We start from the raw sequence: 17146 nt of genomic DNA on the forward strand, positions 1-17146 counted from the left end.
AGTGCGGGACCCGGCTCTTGGTCTTGTTGAACCTCATCCCATTGGCTTCAGTGCAGACATCCAGCCTGTCCAGATCCTGATGAGCTTACCATGGTGGAGGCGACCGCTGGGTGGCTTGAAACATACGCAGTACCCCATGCTACCCTCTAAACACCATATTAGGTCTCAAGAAACAAGTCCTGTGTGACATGGCACTCCAGAAGGAACCGAGTCAGAGAATGGGGCTCATTTCAACATTGTCCTTGTAAATACTCAGGCCAAAGATCATGGCAAGGAGTGGATTTATCACATCCCCTACCATGCACCAGCTTCTGGTGAAACTGAACGCCAAAATGGGTTGTTAAAAGCCATGTTGAAAGCAATGGGTGGTGGGACATTGAAGCACTGGAAGAAGCATTGGGCAGAAGCCACTTGGTTGGCCAACACCCGAGGATCTATCAGTCGCCGTGGTCCTGCCAGCTCCCTACATACTGTCAAGGGAATGAAGGTCCCTGCAGTGCATGTAAAGAACATGCTGGGAAAAGCAGTTTGGGTCTTGCCAGCTTCTGGAAGGGCAAACCTCTGCGTGGAACTGCTTTTGCTCAGGGAGCTGGGTGCGCTTGTTGGGTGATTGAGTAAAATGGGGCTGTTCAATGTGCACCAGAAGGGAATTTGATGCTGGGGAAGGGCAGTCAGTAATTCCATGCACACATATAGGTTTGTGTGTGTGTGTGTTTAATTCTTGTGAATGACTGTTCCTTGTTGGTTTGTATTAAACACGCTGCAGTGATGTGGAATAAGGGGTGGAATGTCACTGATGATTTTTGGTTATCAGTATCCCACACCACAGCACCATGTATTGCACTGGGAGTTAAAGAGTTAATCCTCGGGGCACTGAAGAAGAAGAACTCCTGCATTGCCCAGCAGGCTGTTGGCTGTGCTGTTCTCATTGCTGCTTAGGGGCAATAATACATGTAGGGCCTCAGTAGCTCATCTGACATCCCTTTTCCTTCGGCTCTCCTCCCTGCTGCTCCACCTGACGGTGCATCTCCCCTTGGCATCACGGTGAGGCCTTTCCACCTTTTGGACACTCTCATTCCATTTGATTGATGAGCTTCAATCTTCATCATATGGTATTACAGCGTGCTACCTTGCATTCCCACACCATGTTGAGTAAATCCCTTTGTTTCTCCTCAGATCGTTGCTGCTGTTTGTCATGGTTTTGGTGTCCCCATTGACAGCTCCCCTCCCACCAGTGGTGAAGATGGCGCTTTGTGGCTTTGTTCCCACCAGGGATGGTTTGTTCTATGATTCTGTGTGTCCCCTTGGGCCAACATTACCCCTTTGGCACTGAAATCCAAGCCCATTCCTCTCCATCTCTATTCCCAAGGGATCCTCCTTCCCCACCCTCTCCTCAGTCCCAGATTTCGTCTCCAACCCCCAAAATTGGCATTTCCAGGTTCCAAATTCATCCACCCTTTCACAGCAACACCATGGAAGGCAGCGCTGGAGCTGGGAACTCCTCCCCAGCCAAGCTGTCATGGATTTGTACCTTTTGCTATGGGTTTCCCACCTCATCACATCCTGTGGAGCTCAGAGAAGAACTACACGTTCCAGAGGCCCTCAGGTTCAATTAGACTGTATTATATTGTGTAATCTTGCATCCCAACATCGTAGTTAGTAAAGTAAGTCTTCCTCCTTAGATCGTTGCCACTGCTCTGTTTGTTTCCTTAGCCCAGCTCCCATCTTCCTACCCCTTTCCCTTCCCATTATTGGGGGCCGGGGAGCCCAAAGGCCAACTACCCCCCTGTTATGGACATAGATTGATCCAGATAACTCCATGACGAGGGTGAGCAGTGATAGGACAAGGGGGAATGGTTTTAAACTGAGACAGGGGAGGTTTAGGATGCATCTTAGGAGGAAGTTTTTCCCCCAGAGGGTGGTGACGCACTGGAACAGGTTGCCCAAGGAAGCTGTGGATGCCCCATCCCTGCAGGCATTCAAGGCCAGGCTGGATGTGGCTCTGGGCTGCCTGGGCTGCTGGTTGGTGACCCTGCACACAGCAGGTGTTGGAACTGGATGATCATTGTGGTCCTTTTCAACCCAGGCCATTCTATGAGTCTGTGACTCTCACAGCCCCCACCAGAAGCACACGGCCTGTCCGTGCCCAGGACGGGAGCAGCTGTGCAATGGCACAGACATCTTTACCAGGGCATCCAAAGGAGCTCCGAGCACAGGGTATTCCAGCCTTGGGCTGGGGGCAAACCCACAGGGTCTGTCCCTCCTGGGCACACCCTGTGAGCTCATAGAAGGCATCACTTGGCCCTCACAGCTATCAGCCATTATGACATCAGAACCTGCCGTCCTGCTGAGGCACGCTGCAGAGCTGTGCAGCACTGCAGTCCTGTGAGGAGTGCAGAGCAGGCGAGTGGAGAAGAGGTGCTTGTGTCCTGGGAGGAGAGCAAGCCATTCTCTGTGTCTGTGCGAGTGAAGGAGCCAAAATGCCAGCCCAGCTGGGCAGGTGGGTGCAGCAGGGCCAGAATGTGGGGAGGGGAAGGCAGAACCGCTGCGTGCTGCTGGGCTTTCTCCAGCCAGGCAGCCCAAACTCCATTTCCGTGGGCACAGCCCTGCTCCTGCTCTGGGGAGAGCCGATTGGGGCAAGGCTGCTGCCCCCCATGGCACAGCACAGCACAGCCCTTCACTCTCACGTGTCCCATGGGTGCTGTGGCACTAAGCAGCTCTTGCTAACGGGCCCTCCCTGGACTCACATCTCTGCTGGGCAGAGGAAGCCATGGCAGCCGTCTGCTCCAAGGATCCCAGCAGACCGTGTGTGTCCCTGCGCTGGGCCGTGATAACCACCATCTGATCTCTCCCTTAGGCAACGCGTTGGCCAAGAGGAGGGAAGGAGGACTCCCGTCCTGCCTCTAGTGGTCCTTTCTGGTGAGTGTTCCCCACCCAAAGCCATCCCAGCACAGCCCAGGAGCAGGACCGTCCCACACGGCTGGGTTGGGAGGAGGGAAATGGGCTGCAGGGCTCAGAGCAGTCTGGCAAACTAATGGTCTCTCCCGACCGATGTCCCCCACAGCTGGAGCCATCCTCTGGATATTGGGAGTTTGGAGAGAGAACGCCCTGCAGGTCAGTGCTACGCTGTGCGGCAGAGGCCAAAGCTCTGCCCTTCTGCCTCCGTGGGGACAGTCTGGCCATGGGCTCATCGCTGCTGAGACGGAGCCGGGCTGGGGGTTGCCTTGGCAGCAGGACAGGTTTTGGTGTGGCAGCATCTTCCCAGTGCCCAGCACGGAGCTGAAGGCAACAGCGCATGGGAAGAAGGAGCCTTTGGCCCATCCGTGGGACTGGGGAGTCTGGAAAGGATGGGAAAGCAAACAGAGAAGCAGCAGATGCTCTGACACCCCATAGAGCCCTATAGAGCCCCCACAGACACCCTGTAGAGCCCCATAATGCTCTGTAAGACCCCATAGAGCTGCACAAGAGCTCATAGAGAACCAAAGAGCCTCATGGTGCCCACAGGCTGTGGTCCTCTGCAAAGTGCTGGGAAGCAGCAGGAAATTCTGCCAGCGGCTCCCTGGGAAACTGCTTTGGAAGCTCTGGCCGTGCTCCTCATGCTTCCTCCCATCAATGCCTTTCTCTTCCAGGTGGTGTCTGCAGGACCTGGGCAAGAGCTCCTGTCTATGGGGTAAGGACACTTCCTTGCCATGCACCTGGCTCTGCAGCGTGGCCTCAGCTGGCTGTGTGCTCTATGTGGCCCTTGGCAAAGCAAAGGAACCAAAGGGGCTGGGGGATAAGGAAGAGCACAACCCCCTGGGATCCTTCACTTCATGGCACTGGAACTCTGACCTGCGGGGTGGACATTGCTGAACAAGACTTGCTTTTCCTTTGCCTTCAGGAACCCACTGGTTCAGCTGTCGGCCAGGAAGGAGCTCATTGTCGAGTCACTCTCTGATGTCCTGGAAGAGAACGGGATCCACGGACTCGAGAGAGAGAAAATTCTGCAGCTGACACGGCACGCAATGGAGGCAGCTGTGGAAAAGAGCAACTGGATGCCCAACTGGGCTCTGAAATCCTTGGGTATGTAGACAGCTCTTCACTACCCTCAGCTTTGCGCTCCCCAAAACCTGCCCAGCTCTGCTTTCCATCACAGATATCTCACAGAGCTTTAGGCTGGCTGAGGTCTGAAGGGACCTTAAGACCATCCCGGCCCAACTCCCTGAAATTGACAGGGCTTTGCATCAAGGTGCTCAGGGCTTCATCCAACCTGGTCTCCAACGCCTCCATGGCTCCTCTGGGCAGCACATTGCAGGGCCTCACTGTCTACCGGGAGTCCAGAATTTCCTCCTCACTTCCCATCTAATCCCCCCATCTCTGAGGCTTTACAAACCCTTCCCCTCTGCTCCCAGGGCTGACCGGCTCCTTTCCCCAATCAGCGCTTCAGGCCGGGACTCAGCAGTTCCCATACACAGCAGGAGGGATTCTGCACCCCAGAGCCCTGCCAAGAGCTTTGGGGATTGAGCATTCCCTCCTTCAGCTCATCTCTGGGCCATCCCAGTGCACGTCTGTCCATCTTTATTTCAGGTGCCACTGTTGATGCGGAGAGGACAACCAAGAGTTATGGTGGGAAAGGCCGGCTTTCTCCCCTCTTTTCCTTCGCAAAGTCCCCCGAGACCATCTTGCAGGTATGGCAGGAGAAGTGCTGACTGTGGGCTTCCCCCCCTTGCTTTCGCCCCCCTCCCCCCACAGAAACCCCACAGAGCCCCATAAGGGCTCCCCCTCCACCCCCCAGTCCTTTCTTCTCCCAGTCCTTCCCCTTCCATCCTTTCCCCCCATCCTCACCCCATTCTGGCTGCACATCCATTTCCTTTGGCCCAGCTGCTCTGCTCAGCCCACACTCTTCCCCACATCGCTGACACCAACGTTGGGAGGGTGCTGGCCTGACAGATGCTGGGGAGGGCTGCCCCGCCGGCTCTGTGCAAGCAGAGAAAGGCAATTGACTCCAGAGCTGTTGTCCAAACCTCTGCATATTGCCCTCCCGTCCCTTGAGTAGCGTTCCATGACGGGCAGCCCCATAGAAGACAAGGTCTGTGCTCCTTGCCCAGCATCCAGCTCTGGCGGCTCTTTGCCTCCCCACTGATGGACGCGTCTTTCTCCTTTCAGCCCGATGTTTCTGCTGGAAGCTGCTGGGCTTTCCAAGGATCTCAGGGCCACGCTGTCATCCAGCTGCCAGAGAACATCTGGCCCACGGCTTTCACTGTGTGGCACGTGTCCAAGGCAGTGTCTCCCTCTGGGGAGGTCAGCAGTGCCCCCAGAGACTTCGCCATCTTGGTAAGTCTCTGCTTGCTGCTGCTTCTGGAGGGCCCCGAGGAAAAAGCTTTGCCATAGAGCCCCATAAGAGCCCATTGAATCCCTATAGAGCCCCCGAGACAACAAACACAACACCATAACCTCAACATAAGACCCCATAGACCCCCACAGACACCCTAATGAGCCCTGTAGAGCCCCCACAGACACCCCATAGAGCCCTATAATGTTCTGCAAGACCCCATAGAGCTGCACAAGAGCTCATAGAAAACTAAAGAGCCTCATGGTGCCCCACAGACACCCAACAGGGCCCCATAAGGGCCCTACAGACACCCAACAGAGCCCCATAACTGCCACATAGAGCCCTGTAAGACCTCATAGAGCCACACAAGAGCTCATAGAGCACCATAGAGCCACACAGTAGACACCCAACAGAGCCCCATATGACCCATACTGTTGGGAGCTCCCAAATTTCAGTGGTGGGCTGCTGCAGAGCATCCTGCCTGAGGGCACCGAATCCCTCGGGTGGTTCCATGTCTCCAAAAGCCTCTACGGCTCTTTGTGGCCGAGCAGCTGGGAGCAATTGCTCCACGTGCCCTGACTCAGGTTCACCCTCCTTTGTGCTCCAATCCTGCCAGAGCACAGGGAGGGTTGGAAGGGCTCCCACCTTTGGCCTCAGTGTGTTCTTTATGGCACTGCCTGCCTAAGTGTGACCGCCATCATCTCTTCTCTTTGAGGGAGTGGATGAGGACGAAGAGGAAACTCTCCTGGGGTCATTTGTTTACAACGTGGACGGAGAGATCTCCCAGACCTTCCATGTTCAGGTATGGCAAGTGCAAGGGGGGAGGCCAGCTGCCTGAAAGGCATGCTAAACAACTATTGAATATGAATCTGAATTCCAGGAAATCACTGACTGTGTATCAGGTTCACCCATATCTATGGGGCGAACAGTGGGATCTGTGGGGCACTATGTGGCACTGGTCCCCCTCCGGCCCATAACGAAGCCTCTCCTCTTTGCATTGGCAGGAGAAGCCCCTTCAGTCGTATCGAAAGTTCAAACTGGATGTGCGGAACAACTGGGGAAACGCGGAATACACCTGCGTGTATAGAGTGGAAATCCACGGAAACCCCTAAAAACCCCTAAAAATCCCTAAAAACCCCTAATAAACCCTAAAACCCCCTAAACTCTGATGTCTACCAGAGGGTTTTAATTAGGGACTGATCATTCACTGAAGAGATGTTGATAACTTTCTGCCCACCTCGAGGCTGGTTGGGGGGAGAGAGGAGCTGCGGGGCTGAATTGGGTGGGTGTTTGGGGGGGGACCGGAGAGGGGGCCGGGGCGAAGGGAGTGGGGGCTGCGGGCCACTCTGCGTTGGCCCTGTGCTGCCTCTGCGGTGCTCAGGGCTTCTGCTTTCTGGGTGAATACAAACTCCACTTGTTTATTGATGAGCTGCAACCAGACTTGGAGCGCCAAGCTGGGCTGCTGCCACGAAGCCGCTGCCTTCTGACGCTCCTCCACTCAGTCTGTCCATTGCAGCTTCTCCGTCTTCATTGTAGAGGACTGAAAAGAAACAAAGCAAGAATCAAGAGGACACCGCTTCCCTCAGCATTCTACAAGCCCCTTCGTGTCTGACAGACAGGGACCCTGAGAACAAAAAGAGCACGTCTGTGCTCGCCAGGGACTCAGCTCTGCATGGGCAGCGGCAGCTCTCAGAGAAGCCTTCTTCATTTCCTCTCTCCTCTCTTTCTGTTGTCATCATCATCTGGCTGTAGAGCAAGGAAAGAGAAATTCATTTTGTCAACAGCAAAACTGCGGAAACATGGGTACCATGAAAACAGGCCAGGAAGCCTCTCAGGGAAGGGGGTTTCTAGTGGGACGTGGAGTTAATTGGAAAAGAGGGGGCCAGGCATTCTGGCATGGTCCTGGTTAAGGACATGGACTGGGTAGCCTTCAACTCTTTTCTCTTCTCTGTCCAGAGAAGGAAAAGCAAAGCAAACCCTAAGCATACTCCATGCGCTTGATAAAGGAAGTGCCTCACCATGGCTGCTACGACAGCATCTTCTTACCTCTTGGCTTTGAGGCCCAGGACCGCACAGTCGTCACTGGGGCAGGCCCAGGATGTGCTGCTGGAGCTGGCACACTGCCTCTGCTCTGATGTGGGCTCTAGGCCATTGCCACACTGCGCTCCACCTTCGAGTGTTTCTTGGCAGGCCACAGCTCTGCTTTTTGCTCCTCTTCCTCCACTCCCTTGTGCTTTCTTGCAGCCACGGTCCTGCAGAAGGAGTGGTTGTCAACTGTGGGGGAAGGTCGTCCCCCTGTCCTGGGACCTGCTGTTCCAGGAAGCCCTCCAGCCTGGAGAGCAGCTTTCACGTAGATCTTGCCATTTGGCTCAGCACCTCTCCATGTTAGAACCAAGAAAGGGGACGCTGCAAGATTTAACGAGTCCAGCAGTACCTTCAGGCTGCAAACTGGCACAGAATCACAGAATCAGATGGGTTGGAAGGGACATCCAGAGATCATCGAGACCAACCCCCCAGCTGGGCCACGATACAAGGACATCTCATCTCCAGTGTTGACTGCAATGGATCTTAGGCTCTTGGGTGAACTGTGGGTTTGCATTTTCAGTCCTGGACAGGAAAGGTCACTGTCAACCCCTCCAACTGCAAGACCTCAAGCAACATGCAATGACAACAGTCCCAGGAAAGGACAGACAGCAAGCCTAACTAGAAAGACAGGACCCAGAACCCAGATGCCTGCTGTGTGTCTGTAGCTCTCTTCACAGCTGGGCCACACTCCACACCAGTGCCCTGCCTTCCTGCAAGGCCACGCTTCACTGCAAGCCTGTTTGCTTCAGCTTCTGGCAGAAAGGAAACAAGAAAGACGTGAAGAGCATCTCTTGGCAGGAAGATCTGAGCACAGCCAACCACAAACTTCTGCTCCTCAAGCGTACTTTCTGCCATTTGCCTTCCTGCTGCTACAGCGGAGTGCCATTTCTGCAGCCAGCACACATCTGCAGCGTCCTTCCTTCTCTCCTCCAGCACACACACCCCTTCATGCAGCCCTAGATAGAGGCAGCTACCCACATCTAAGCTCACAACAGCTTCTTACCTGGCGAGGCTTTACATTTCAACCGTTGGCAGCTGCGGCCACCTGGCTGTACTTCAGGGGCTCCACCTTCCTGTGGGCTGAAAAATGCCACGGACAGAGTTGATGATACGGTTGCTGTTCCACAGCTGCTTCCCTAGAACTGCTACCAAAGGACATCAATCAGAACATCCCTCCCCACTGTAAGGGTAGAGCAAGTCCGAGAGTGCCTCCTTAGACTGAATGAATATAAGTCTATGGGGCCAGATGGCGTGCATCCCAGGGTCCTGAAGGAGCTGGCTGAGGTGGTTGCTGAGCCGCTCTCCATCATATTTGAGAAGTCGTGGCTGTCAGGTGAGGTCCCGGATGACTGGAGGAAGGGTCACGTCACTCCCATTTACAAGAAGGGGAGCAGGGAGGACCCGGGTAACTACAGGCCGGTGAGTCTCTATGTCCAGGTGGAGGCCGGTAACGAGCGGCGTCCCTCAAGGGTCTGTCTTGGGACCGGTGCTCTTTAACATCTTTATTAATGACATCGATGAGGGAATGGAGTGCACCCTCAGCAAGTTTGCTGATGACACCAAGCTGAGTGGTGCAGTCGATACGGTGGAGGGAACGGATGCCATTCAGAGGGACCTTGACAGGCTGGAAAACTGGGCTCGGGTGAACCTAATGAGGTTCAACACGGCAAAGTGCAAATTAGAAAAATGAAAAGCGAAAATGGCAGAGTAGATAGGCTTTCTTTTCAAGTCTGATACACATTCAGTACTGCCTTCCTAGAGAGGATTCTCAGAAAACAGGGAATTTGCTTGTTAGAGCGAAAGAAGGAGATTCTTATTATAGGCTTCAGTGCAGTTGTCAGCCGAGATAACAAATCCTTGTACCAAAGTGGCCTTAGAACAATGAGGCAAGAGCTTTCTTTAAAAAAAAAAAACAAACTTGCAAATAACAGCTTTTCCTTCAGCTGCTCATAATTCTTATAGGGTGGGAGGTCCAAGCGACTGAAACTGAAAACAAAGAGAAACCTTCAGTATTGAACAACAGTTTAAACCACCAAAAAATGCATTAGGAACACAGGCATATAAACTGTCCTGTTCAGAGGGATAACTGCATTTGTACAACTGGATTTGTCTAAAACAGCTGTATCTTGACGTGCATTTATCTATGAAAGTGAGAATTAATGCACAACAAGCACACGAGCAGCGATAACTTTCCAGAACTGGCAGCGTATTTAGTAACAAGTCTCACCTTATCTCTTCTGTATCTGAGAGTTAAAATCTGAGCATCTTCACAAAGCACCAGCATAACTGAGAAACTGAGCAGAAGCTACATTTTAACCAGCCAAGAGGGTGCGTGAATGTCGCTATTTATTTGCATTGCCAAGATCGGGTGTGGTGATAATGAAAGATCAATCCCAAAGTCTTTAGAAAAAAGTACTGTTTATTACTTCATGTTTTAGTGGTGTGCAAATCCATGGCATTTACAATGGAATCAGCTCCACAACAAAACTGCTTTTCAGAAGTTCAGCTATTACTCAGCAGAGCTTACTGCCATAACCCAGTGCTTTGCTTTCACACAGTCTCAGACACTTCCATATCACACCCACTTCCTAAAATCTCAAAGTAGATTGCCATCCGTAAGAACAGAACCACAGCAGAGTTTGATCCTTCGTACTTACCAGGTGGGACTTCCAGGTAACCAGTTTTCCTTTCCAACTTTCTCAATGCAAAATTTCTGGGGTCTGTTGCTCCCTGTACAAAAATCAAACAAGGAATTCTTATGTCTAACTGCCCGTGTAGACCAGTAGGTAATAGATGACAACAGAGCGTGAAAGGCTTGAAGAGAAAACAAGACTATAACTACTTGCAGAGCACAGAGACATCTGTCTCTCACTACATCCCTCTGAAGAAATCCACGTAGTGAAATGCATAAATATGAAGCGGTTTTCAAAGAAATTCAACCACTGAATGACATCGTTGGTTTGGTACTGGAAGGAATCTCTGGAGTTTACCTAGTCCTGCCACTCTGATCAAGCAGGGATACCCAGAGCAGGCTGCCCTGCCAGGACCACGTCCAAACCATGGATCAAGTCGCTGATGCAAGGCGTGTTCACATTCCCTCCATCCCTTTTTCTGTCACAGCTCTACCAATATGCAAGACTCGGAAAAAGGATTCCATATCAATTCATTACAAAATACCCTTAAACACACACCTTGGTCCTTATTAACAAAAAAAAAAGGAATAAACATGAGCATAAAATGGTTTAAAGAGGGCTCGTTACCCGTGAGGTCAGCAAATCCTGCCACTGGTAATCTGCACGTTCCAGTAACGAACTGTAGGAGTCTCATTCTCTTCTCGTTCTCTATTTCTTTCACAAACTGAAAGATAATAATTAACACTGATGTCAAGTTTAATATTGAGACGTTCACTTCCCCATCACCCCTAGGACAGCTGGATTAGCAGTTATCAGTTACATTTACACGCTACGTAGCTGTTGAGTAATTCTGACTGTTGCTCACTAAGCTGTTTGTCATGGTTTAATAATGTTGTAATTTTGCTCTCAGTATTCCACATCATAACATCATATAAAGCATGGATAATTTTACTGAATGTGCAGCTTACAGAAGAAGACTACATCTCCCAGAGAACAACACGACAGGTCACGGCCCCTGTCACGGACGCAGGTGGATTTTTAGTTTAGTTTAAACTGTGACACTGCCCCACAACTTCCAACTCCTGCCCCACAAGTGCCCCCTCCCCTCGACATCATCCACCTCCTGCCCCACAAGTGCCACCTCCCACCCAACAAGTGCCACCTCCCGCCCCACAAGTGCAACCTCCTGCCCCACAAGTGCCACCTCCCGCCCCACAAGTGCAACCTTCTGCCTCACAAGTGCCACATACTGCCCCACAAGTGCCCACTCCTGCCCACATGTGCCACCTCCTGCCCCACAACAGCCATCTCCTGCCCCACAAGTGCCACTTCCTGCCCCACAAGAGCAACTTCCTGCCCCACAAGTGCCACCTCCTCCCCACAACTGCCACCTCCTGCCCCACTACAACCATCTCCCGCCCAACAAGTGCCACCTCCTGCCCCACAAGTGCCACCTCCCGCCCCGCAACTTTCACCTCCTGCCTCACTAGTGCCAAATCCCGCCCCACATTTGCCTCTTAATACCCCACAACTTCCACCTCCTGCCCCACAACTTCCACCTCCTGCCCCGCAAGTGCCACCACGTGCCCCACAAGTGCCACCACCTGCCCGACAAGTTCCACCTCCTACCCCACTTCATCCTCCTGCCGCACAACTTCCAACTCCCTCCCGACAAGTACGAACTCCTGACCCACAACTGCCACCTCCTGCCCCACAACTTCCACCTCATGCCCCAAAACATCCATCTCCCGCACCACAACTACCAACTCCTGCCCAACAAGTGCCATCTTCATCCCCACTAGTGCCAACTCCCGACTCACAAGTGCCACCTCGTGCCCCACAAATTCCACCTGCTGCCCCACAAGTGACACCTCCTGCCCCACAAGTGCCACCACATGCCCCACAAGTTCCACTTCCTGCCCCACAAGCGCCACCTCGTGCCACACAACTTCCACCTCGTGCCCCAAAACTGCTACCATCTGTCCCACAAGTGCCACCTCCTGCCCCACAAATGCCACATAGTGCCCCACATGTGCCACCTCCTGCCCCACAACTTCCAACTCCCTCCCGACAACTACCAACTCCTGCCCCACAAGTGCCACCTCCTGCCCCACAACTTCATCCTCCTGCCCCACAAGTTCCACCTCCTGCCCCACAACTTCCACCTCCTGCCCCACAAGTGCCACTTCCCGACCAAGAAGTGCCACATCCTTCCCCACAACTTCCACCTCCCGCCCCACAAGTGCCACTTCCTGCCCCACAAGTGCCACCTCCCGCCACACTAGTGCTAACTCCAACCCCACAAGTGCCACCTCCTGCCCCACAAGAGCCAACTCCTGCCCCACAAGTGCCACCTCCTGCCCCACACTGCCACATCCTATCCCACAAGTGCCACCTCCCGCCCAACAAGTGCCACCTCCCGCTTCACAAGTGCCACATACTGCCTCACAAGTGTCACCTCCTGCCAAACAAGTGCCACCTCCTGCCCCACAAGAGCCACATCCTGCCCCACAACTTCCACCTCCTGCCCCAAAACATCCATCTCCCGCACCACAACTACCAACTCCTCCCCCACAAGTGCCACCTCCTGCCCACAAATTCCACCTCCCGCCCCACAACTTCCACCTCCTGTCCCACTTGTGTCAACCTCCGACCCACAAGTGCCACCTCGTGCCCCACAAGTGCCATCTCCCACCCCAAAAGTGCCACCTTCCACCCAACAAGTGCCACATCCTGACCCACAACAACCATGTCCCATCCCAGAAGTGCCACCTCCAGCACAAGTGTCACCTCCTGCCCCATAACTTCCACCTCCTGCGCCACAACTTCCCCCTCCTACCCCTCGAGTGCCCCCTCCCCCCCACATCACCATCCTCCTGCCCCACTGGTGCCACTTCCTGCCCCACAAGTGCCACCTCCCGCCCCATAAGTGCCACCTCCCGCCCCATAAGTGCCACCTCCCGCCCCACAAGAGTCACCTCCTGCCCCACAAGTGCCACATCCTGCCCCACAGCATCCACCTCCCATTCCACAAGTGCCACCTCCAGCACCACATGTACCACATCCTGCCCCACAATGCCATCTCCTGCCCCACAAGTGCCATCTGGTGCCCCAAAAGTGCCACCTCCTTCCCCACATGTGCCAACTCCTGCCCCAGAATTTCCACCTCCCGCCCCACAAGTGCCAACTCCTCCACCACAACTGCCACCTCCTGTCCCACAAGTGCCACCTCCCACCCCACAAGTGCCACCTCCCACCCCACAAGTGCCACTTCCCGCCCAACAAGTGCCACATCCTGACCCACAACAACCACCTCCCACCTCACAAGTGCCACCTCCTGCCCCACAAGTGCCACATCCCGTTTCACAAGTGCCACCTCTTCCCCCACATCATCCACCTCCTGCCCCACAAGTGCCACCTCCCGCCCCACATGTGCCAGCTCCTACTCCACAACTTCCATCTCCTGCCCCACAAGTGCCACCTTTGGCACCACAAGTGCCACCTCCCGCCCCACATGTCCCAGCTCCTACCCCACAACTTCCACCTCCTGACCCACAAGTGCCAGGATGTTCCAACTGCTCCCAGCGGTCTCCGCTTTGCTCGGACATTCCGCGGAGGCGTCCGGGGGTCTCAGCCGCGGAGGCTTCACTGCGCCGGGATGGTCCAACCGCTCCTGGAGGGCTCTGATCGGCTCCAACGTTCCGCGGCGGCGTCCGGTGATTTCAGCCGCGGCAGCTCGAGTGCCCCGGCACGGTCCAACCGCTCCATGGCAAGCTCCAATCAGCTCAGACGTTCCGCGGCCGCGTCGGGGCTCTAAGCCGTGACGGCTCGATGACTCCAGCACGGTCCAACCTCTTTCTCCAAGCTACGCTCGGCTCGGACGTTCCGCAGCGGCGTCTGGAGGTCTCAGCCGCGGCAGATCGAGTGCGCGGGCACGGTCCAGCCTTTTCCGGCAGTCTCCGTTCAGGTCGGACGTTCCGCGGCGGCGTCTGGGGGTATAAGCCGTGATGGCTTGAGTGCTCCAGCACGGTCCAACCTCTCCCGGCAGGCTCCGCTCGGTTCGGACGTTCTGCCACGGAGTCCGGGGGTCTCAGAGGCGGCGGCTCGAGAACGCTGGCACCTTCCAACCTCTCCCTGCGGGCTCCATTCGGTTCGGACGTTCCGCGGCGGCGTCCAGGGGTCTCAGTCGCGGCGGCTCGAGTGCACTGGCATGCTCCAACCTCTCCTGACAGGCTCCACTTGGCTCGGACATTCTGCGGCGAAGTCCGGGGGTCTCAGCCGCGGCGGCTCGAGTGCGCCGGCACGGTCCAACCTCTCCCTGCAGGCTCCGCTCGGCTCCGACTTTCCGCGGCGGCATCCGGCCGTATCAACGGTGGCGGCTCGAGTGCGCCGGCACGGTCCAACCGCTCCCGGCGGGCTCCGTTAAGCTCAGACATTCCACGGCGGCGTCTGGTGGTCTCAGCCGCAGCTGACATGTGCCGCCTCCCGCCCCACAAGTGCCACCTGCCGCCCCACAACATCCACATCCTGACACACAAGTTACATCTCCAGCCCCACAAGTGACACCCCCTGCCCCACAAGTTCTACCTCCTGCCCCACATGTGCCATCTCCTGCCTCACAACATCCACGTCCCACCTTACAAGTGCCAACTCCTGCCCCACAATTGCAATCTCCTGCCCCACAAGTGCCACCTCCTGCCTGACTAGTGTCAGCTCAAACCCACAAGTGCCACCTCCTGCCCCACAATTCCCATTTCCTGCCCCACAAGTGCCACCTCCTGCCCCACAAGTGCCACAACTTCCACCTCCCACCCAGAAAGTGCTGCCTCCTGCCCCACAACTTCAACCTCCTTTACCACAAGTGGCACCTCCTGCCCCACAAGTGCCTCCTCCTGCCCACAAGTGAGACCTCCAGCCCCACAAGTGCCACCTCCTGCCCCACAATTGCCATTTCCTGTCCAACAAGTGCCACCTCCCGCCCCACAAGTGCCACAACTTCCACCTCCCACCCAAAAAGTGCTACCTCCTGCCCCACAACTTCAACCTCCTTTACCACAAGTGCCTCCTCCCGCCCACAAGTGCCACCTCCTGCCCTACAACTGCCACCTGATGCCCAACAAGTTCCACCTCTCGCCCTACAAGTGCCTCCTCCTGCCCACAAGTGCCACCTCCCGCCCCACAAGTGCCACCTCCCACCCCACAAGTGCCACCTCCTGCCCCACAAGTGCTATTTTCTGCCCCACAAGTTCCACCTCCAGCCCCATTAGTTCCACATCCTGCCCCACAACTTCCACCTCCTGCCCCACAAGCGCCACCTCCTACCCCACAAGTGCTATTTCCTGCCCCAAAAGTGCCTCCTCCCGCCACACAAGTGCCACCTCCTGCCCCACAAGTTCCACTTCCCGCCCCACAATTGCCACCTCCTGTCCCACAGGTGCCACCTCCCGCCCCACAAGTGCCATTTTCTGCCCCTTAAGTGCCACCTCCTGCCCCACAAGTGCCACCTCCTGCCCCACAAGTTCCAACTCCTGCCCCACGAGTGCCACCTCCTGCCCCAAAACTTCCAAATTCTACCCTACAAGTGCCACCTCCCGCTCCACAAGTGCCAGCTCCTGCCCCACTAGTGTCAGCTCCTGCTCCACCAGTACCACCTGATGCCCAACAAGTTCCACCTCCTGCCCCACAAGTGCCACCTCCTGCCCCACAAGTGCCACCTTCTGCCCCACTAGTGCCACCTCCTGCCCCACAAGTGCCACCTCCTGCCCCACAAGTGCCATCTCCCACCCCACAAGTGCCACCTCTTGCCCCACTAGTGCCACCTGATGCCCAACAAGTTCCACCTCCTGCCCCACAAGTGCCACCTCCTGCCCCACAAGTGCCACCTCCTGCCCCACAAGTGCCATCTCCCGCACGAAAAGTGCCACCTCCTCCCCAAAATTGACATCTCCTGCTCCTAAAGTTCCACCTCCTGCCAGACAAGTGCCACGTCCTGCACCACAACTTCCACCTCCAGCCCCACAAGTGCCACCTCCTGCCCGACAAGTGCCACCTCCTTCCCCACAACTTCAACCTCCTTCCCAACAACTTCCACCTCCTACCCCACATGTGCCACCTTCTGCCCCACAACTTCGACCTCCTGCTTCACAAGTGCCACCTCCCGCCTCAAGTTGCCAATTCCTTCCCCACAACTTTTATCTCCCGCCCCCAAAGTGCCATTTCTTGCCCCACAAAAGCCACCTCCTGCCCACAACTTCCAACTCCTGCCCCACAAGTGCCACCTCCCACCCCACAACTTCCACCTCCTGCCCCACAAGTGCCATTTCTTGCCCAGGGAGGTTGTGGATGCCCCGTCCTTGGAGGTGTTCAAGACCAGGTTGGACAGGGCTCTGGGCAACCTGATCTAGTAAAGGCGTATGTTTGGTGGCCCTGCCAGGCAGGGGGTTGGAACTACATGATCCTTGAGGTCCCTTCCAACCCGGGTCATTCTGTGATTCTGTGTGATTCTGTGATTTCCTGCCCCACAAGTCCCATTTCCTGCCCCCAAGTGCCACCTCCCACCCCACAAGTGCCACTTCCCGCCCCACAACTTCCACCTCCCGCCCTACAAGTGCCACCTCTTGCCCATAAGTGAGACCTCCAGCCCCACAAGTGCCACCTCCTGCCCCACAAGTGCCACCTCCTGCCCCAACAAGGGCATTGAGGACCAATGGGGGACTTTGGGGGGCTATGGGGGCCTCTAATGGCCAATGGGGGGAGATGGGGTCAATGGGGGGCAATGAGGTGCAATGGGGGGCGATGGGGTTTAATGCGTGCAATGGGGGGCATTGGGGAGCTATGGGGGCAATGGGGGGCATTATGGGGCATTTGGAGACAATGGGGGCAATGGGTTGCAATGGGGGGCAATGAGGGGCAGTAATTGGCTGTAAGGGGGGCAATGGGAGGGAATGGGGGGCAATGGGGGGTAATGGGGGGTAATGGGGGCAATAGAGAGCACCAGGGGGGCTGCAAAGTCCAACATGGATGAATGGGGGTCAATGGGGGCTGTAATGGCCAATGGGGGGGGAAATAGGGGCAATGGGGGGCTGGCAGAAAGGTAATGAGGGGCAATGGGGGGCAA

At 55.5% G+C, this 17146-nt stretch overlaps 2 protein-coding genes across 4 annotated transcripts; one reads left to right on the top strand and one right to left on the bottom strand.

Moving 5' to 3' along the window:
• Window positions 1-1749: 1749 nt before the first annotated feature.
• LOC146752118 (SUN domain-containing protein 2-like) lies at window positions 1750-6474 on the top strand. Of its 3 annotated transcripts, XM_085532914.1 has the most exons (8): window positions 1762-2919; window positions 3065-3114; window positions 3630-3670; window positions 3881-4062; window positions 4567-4667; window positions 5146-5313; window positions 6027-6113; window positions 6316-6474. In XM_085532914.1, the coding sequence occupies exons 3-8, from the start codon at window positions 3666-3668 to the stop codon at window positions 6421-6423; spliced, it is 651 nt and encodes a 216-aa protein (XP_085389040.1). In that variant the 5' UTR covers window positions 1762-2919; window positions 3065-3114; window positions 3630-3665; the 3' UTR covers window positions 6424-6474. The 3 variants fall into 3 exon arrangements, with proteins under 3 accessions (XP_085389039.1, XP_085389040.1, XP_085389038.1); XM_085532913.1 differs by having other exon boundaries at window positions 1750-3114; XM_085532912.1 differs by lacking the exons at window positions 1762-2919; window positions 3065-3114 and having other exon boundaries at window positions 3121-3670.
• A 235-nt stretch (window positions 6475-6709) lies between these two features.
• LOC146752119 (E3 ubiquitin-protein ligase Itchy-like) lies at window positions 6710-13894 on the bottom strand. The gene is made up of 6 exons (XM_085533012.1): window positions 13586-13894; window positions 10657-10753; window positions 10054-10126; window positions 7746-9382; window positions 7358-7563; window positions 6710-7057 (listed from the first exon to the last, which is right to left on the bottom strand). The coding sequence occupies exons 2-4, from the start codon at window positions 10721-10723 to the stop codon at window positions 9121-9123; spliced, it is 402 nt and encodes a 133-aa protein (XP_085389138.1). The 5' UTR covers window positions 10724-10753; window positions 13586-13894; the 3' UTR covers window positions 6710-7057; window positions 7358-7563; window positions 7746-9120.
• Between the last annotated feature and the right edge of the window lie 3252 nt (window positions 13895-17146).

This window comes from Coturnix japonica, unplaced genomic scaffold, assembly GCF_054131305.1.
Source record: "Coturnix japonica strain WE unplaced genomic scaffold, WE-NBRP24 Scf050, whole genome shotgun sequence".
NCBI lineage: Eukaryota > Metazoa > Chordata > Aves > Galliformes > Phasianidae > Coturnix > Coturnix japonica.

Excerpts from the sequence above, each read along its gene's own strand:
- LOC146752119 (XM_085533012.1), bottom strand. The coding sequence starts at position 10,723 with ATGAGACTCCTACAGTTCGTTACTGGAACGTGCAGATTACCAGTGGCA. Across the intron at positions 10,127-10,656 it reads AGGATTTGCTGACCTCACGG|GGAGCAACAGACCCCAGAAA; the intron begins GTAACGAGCCCT and ends ATTTTTGTACAG. Across the intron at positions 9,383-10,053 it reads TTACCTGGAAGTCCCACCTG|TTTCAGTCGCTTGGACCTCC; the intron begins GTAAGTACGAAG and ends CTTTGTTTTCAG.
- LOC146752118 (XM_085532912.1), top strand. The coding sequence starts at position 3,492 with ATGGTGCCCACAGGCTGTGGTCCTCTGCAAAGTGCTGGGAAGCAGCAG. Across the intron at positions 3,671-3,880 it reads CAAGAGCTCCTGTCTATGGG|GAACCCACTGGTTCAGCTGT; the intron begins GTAAGGACACTT and ends CTTTGCCTTCAG. Across the intron at positions 4,063-4,566 it reads CTGGGCTCTGAAATCCTTGG|GTGCCACTGTTGATGCGGAG; the intron begins GTATGTAGACAG and ends TCTTTATTTCAG.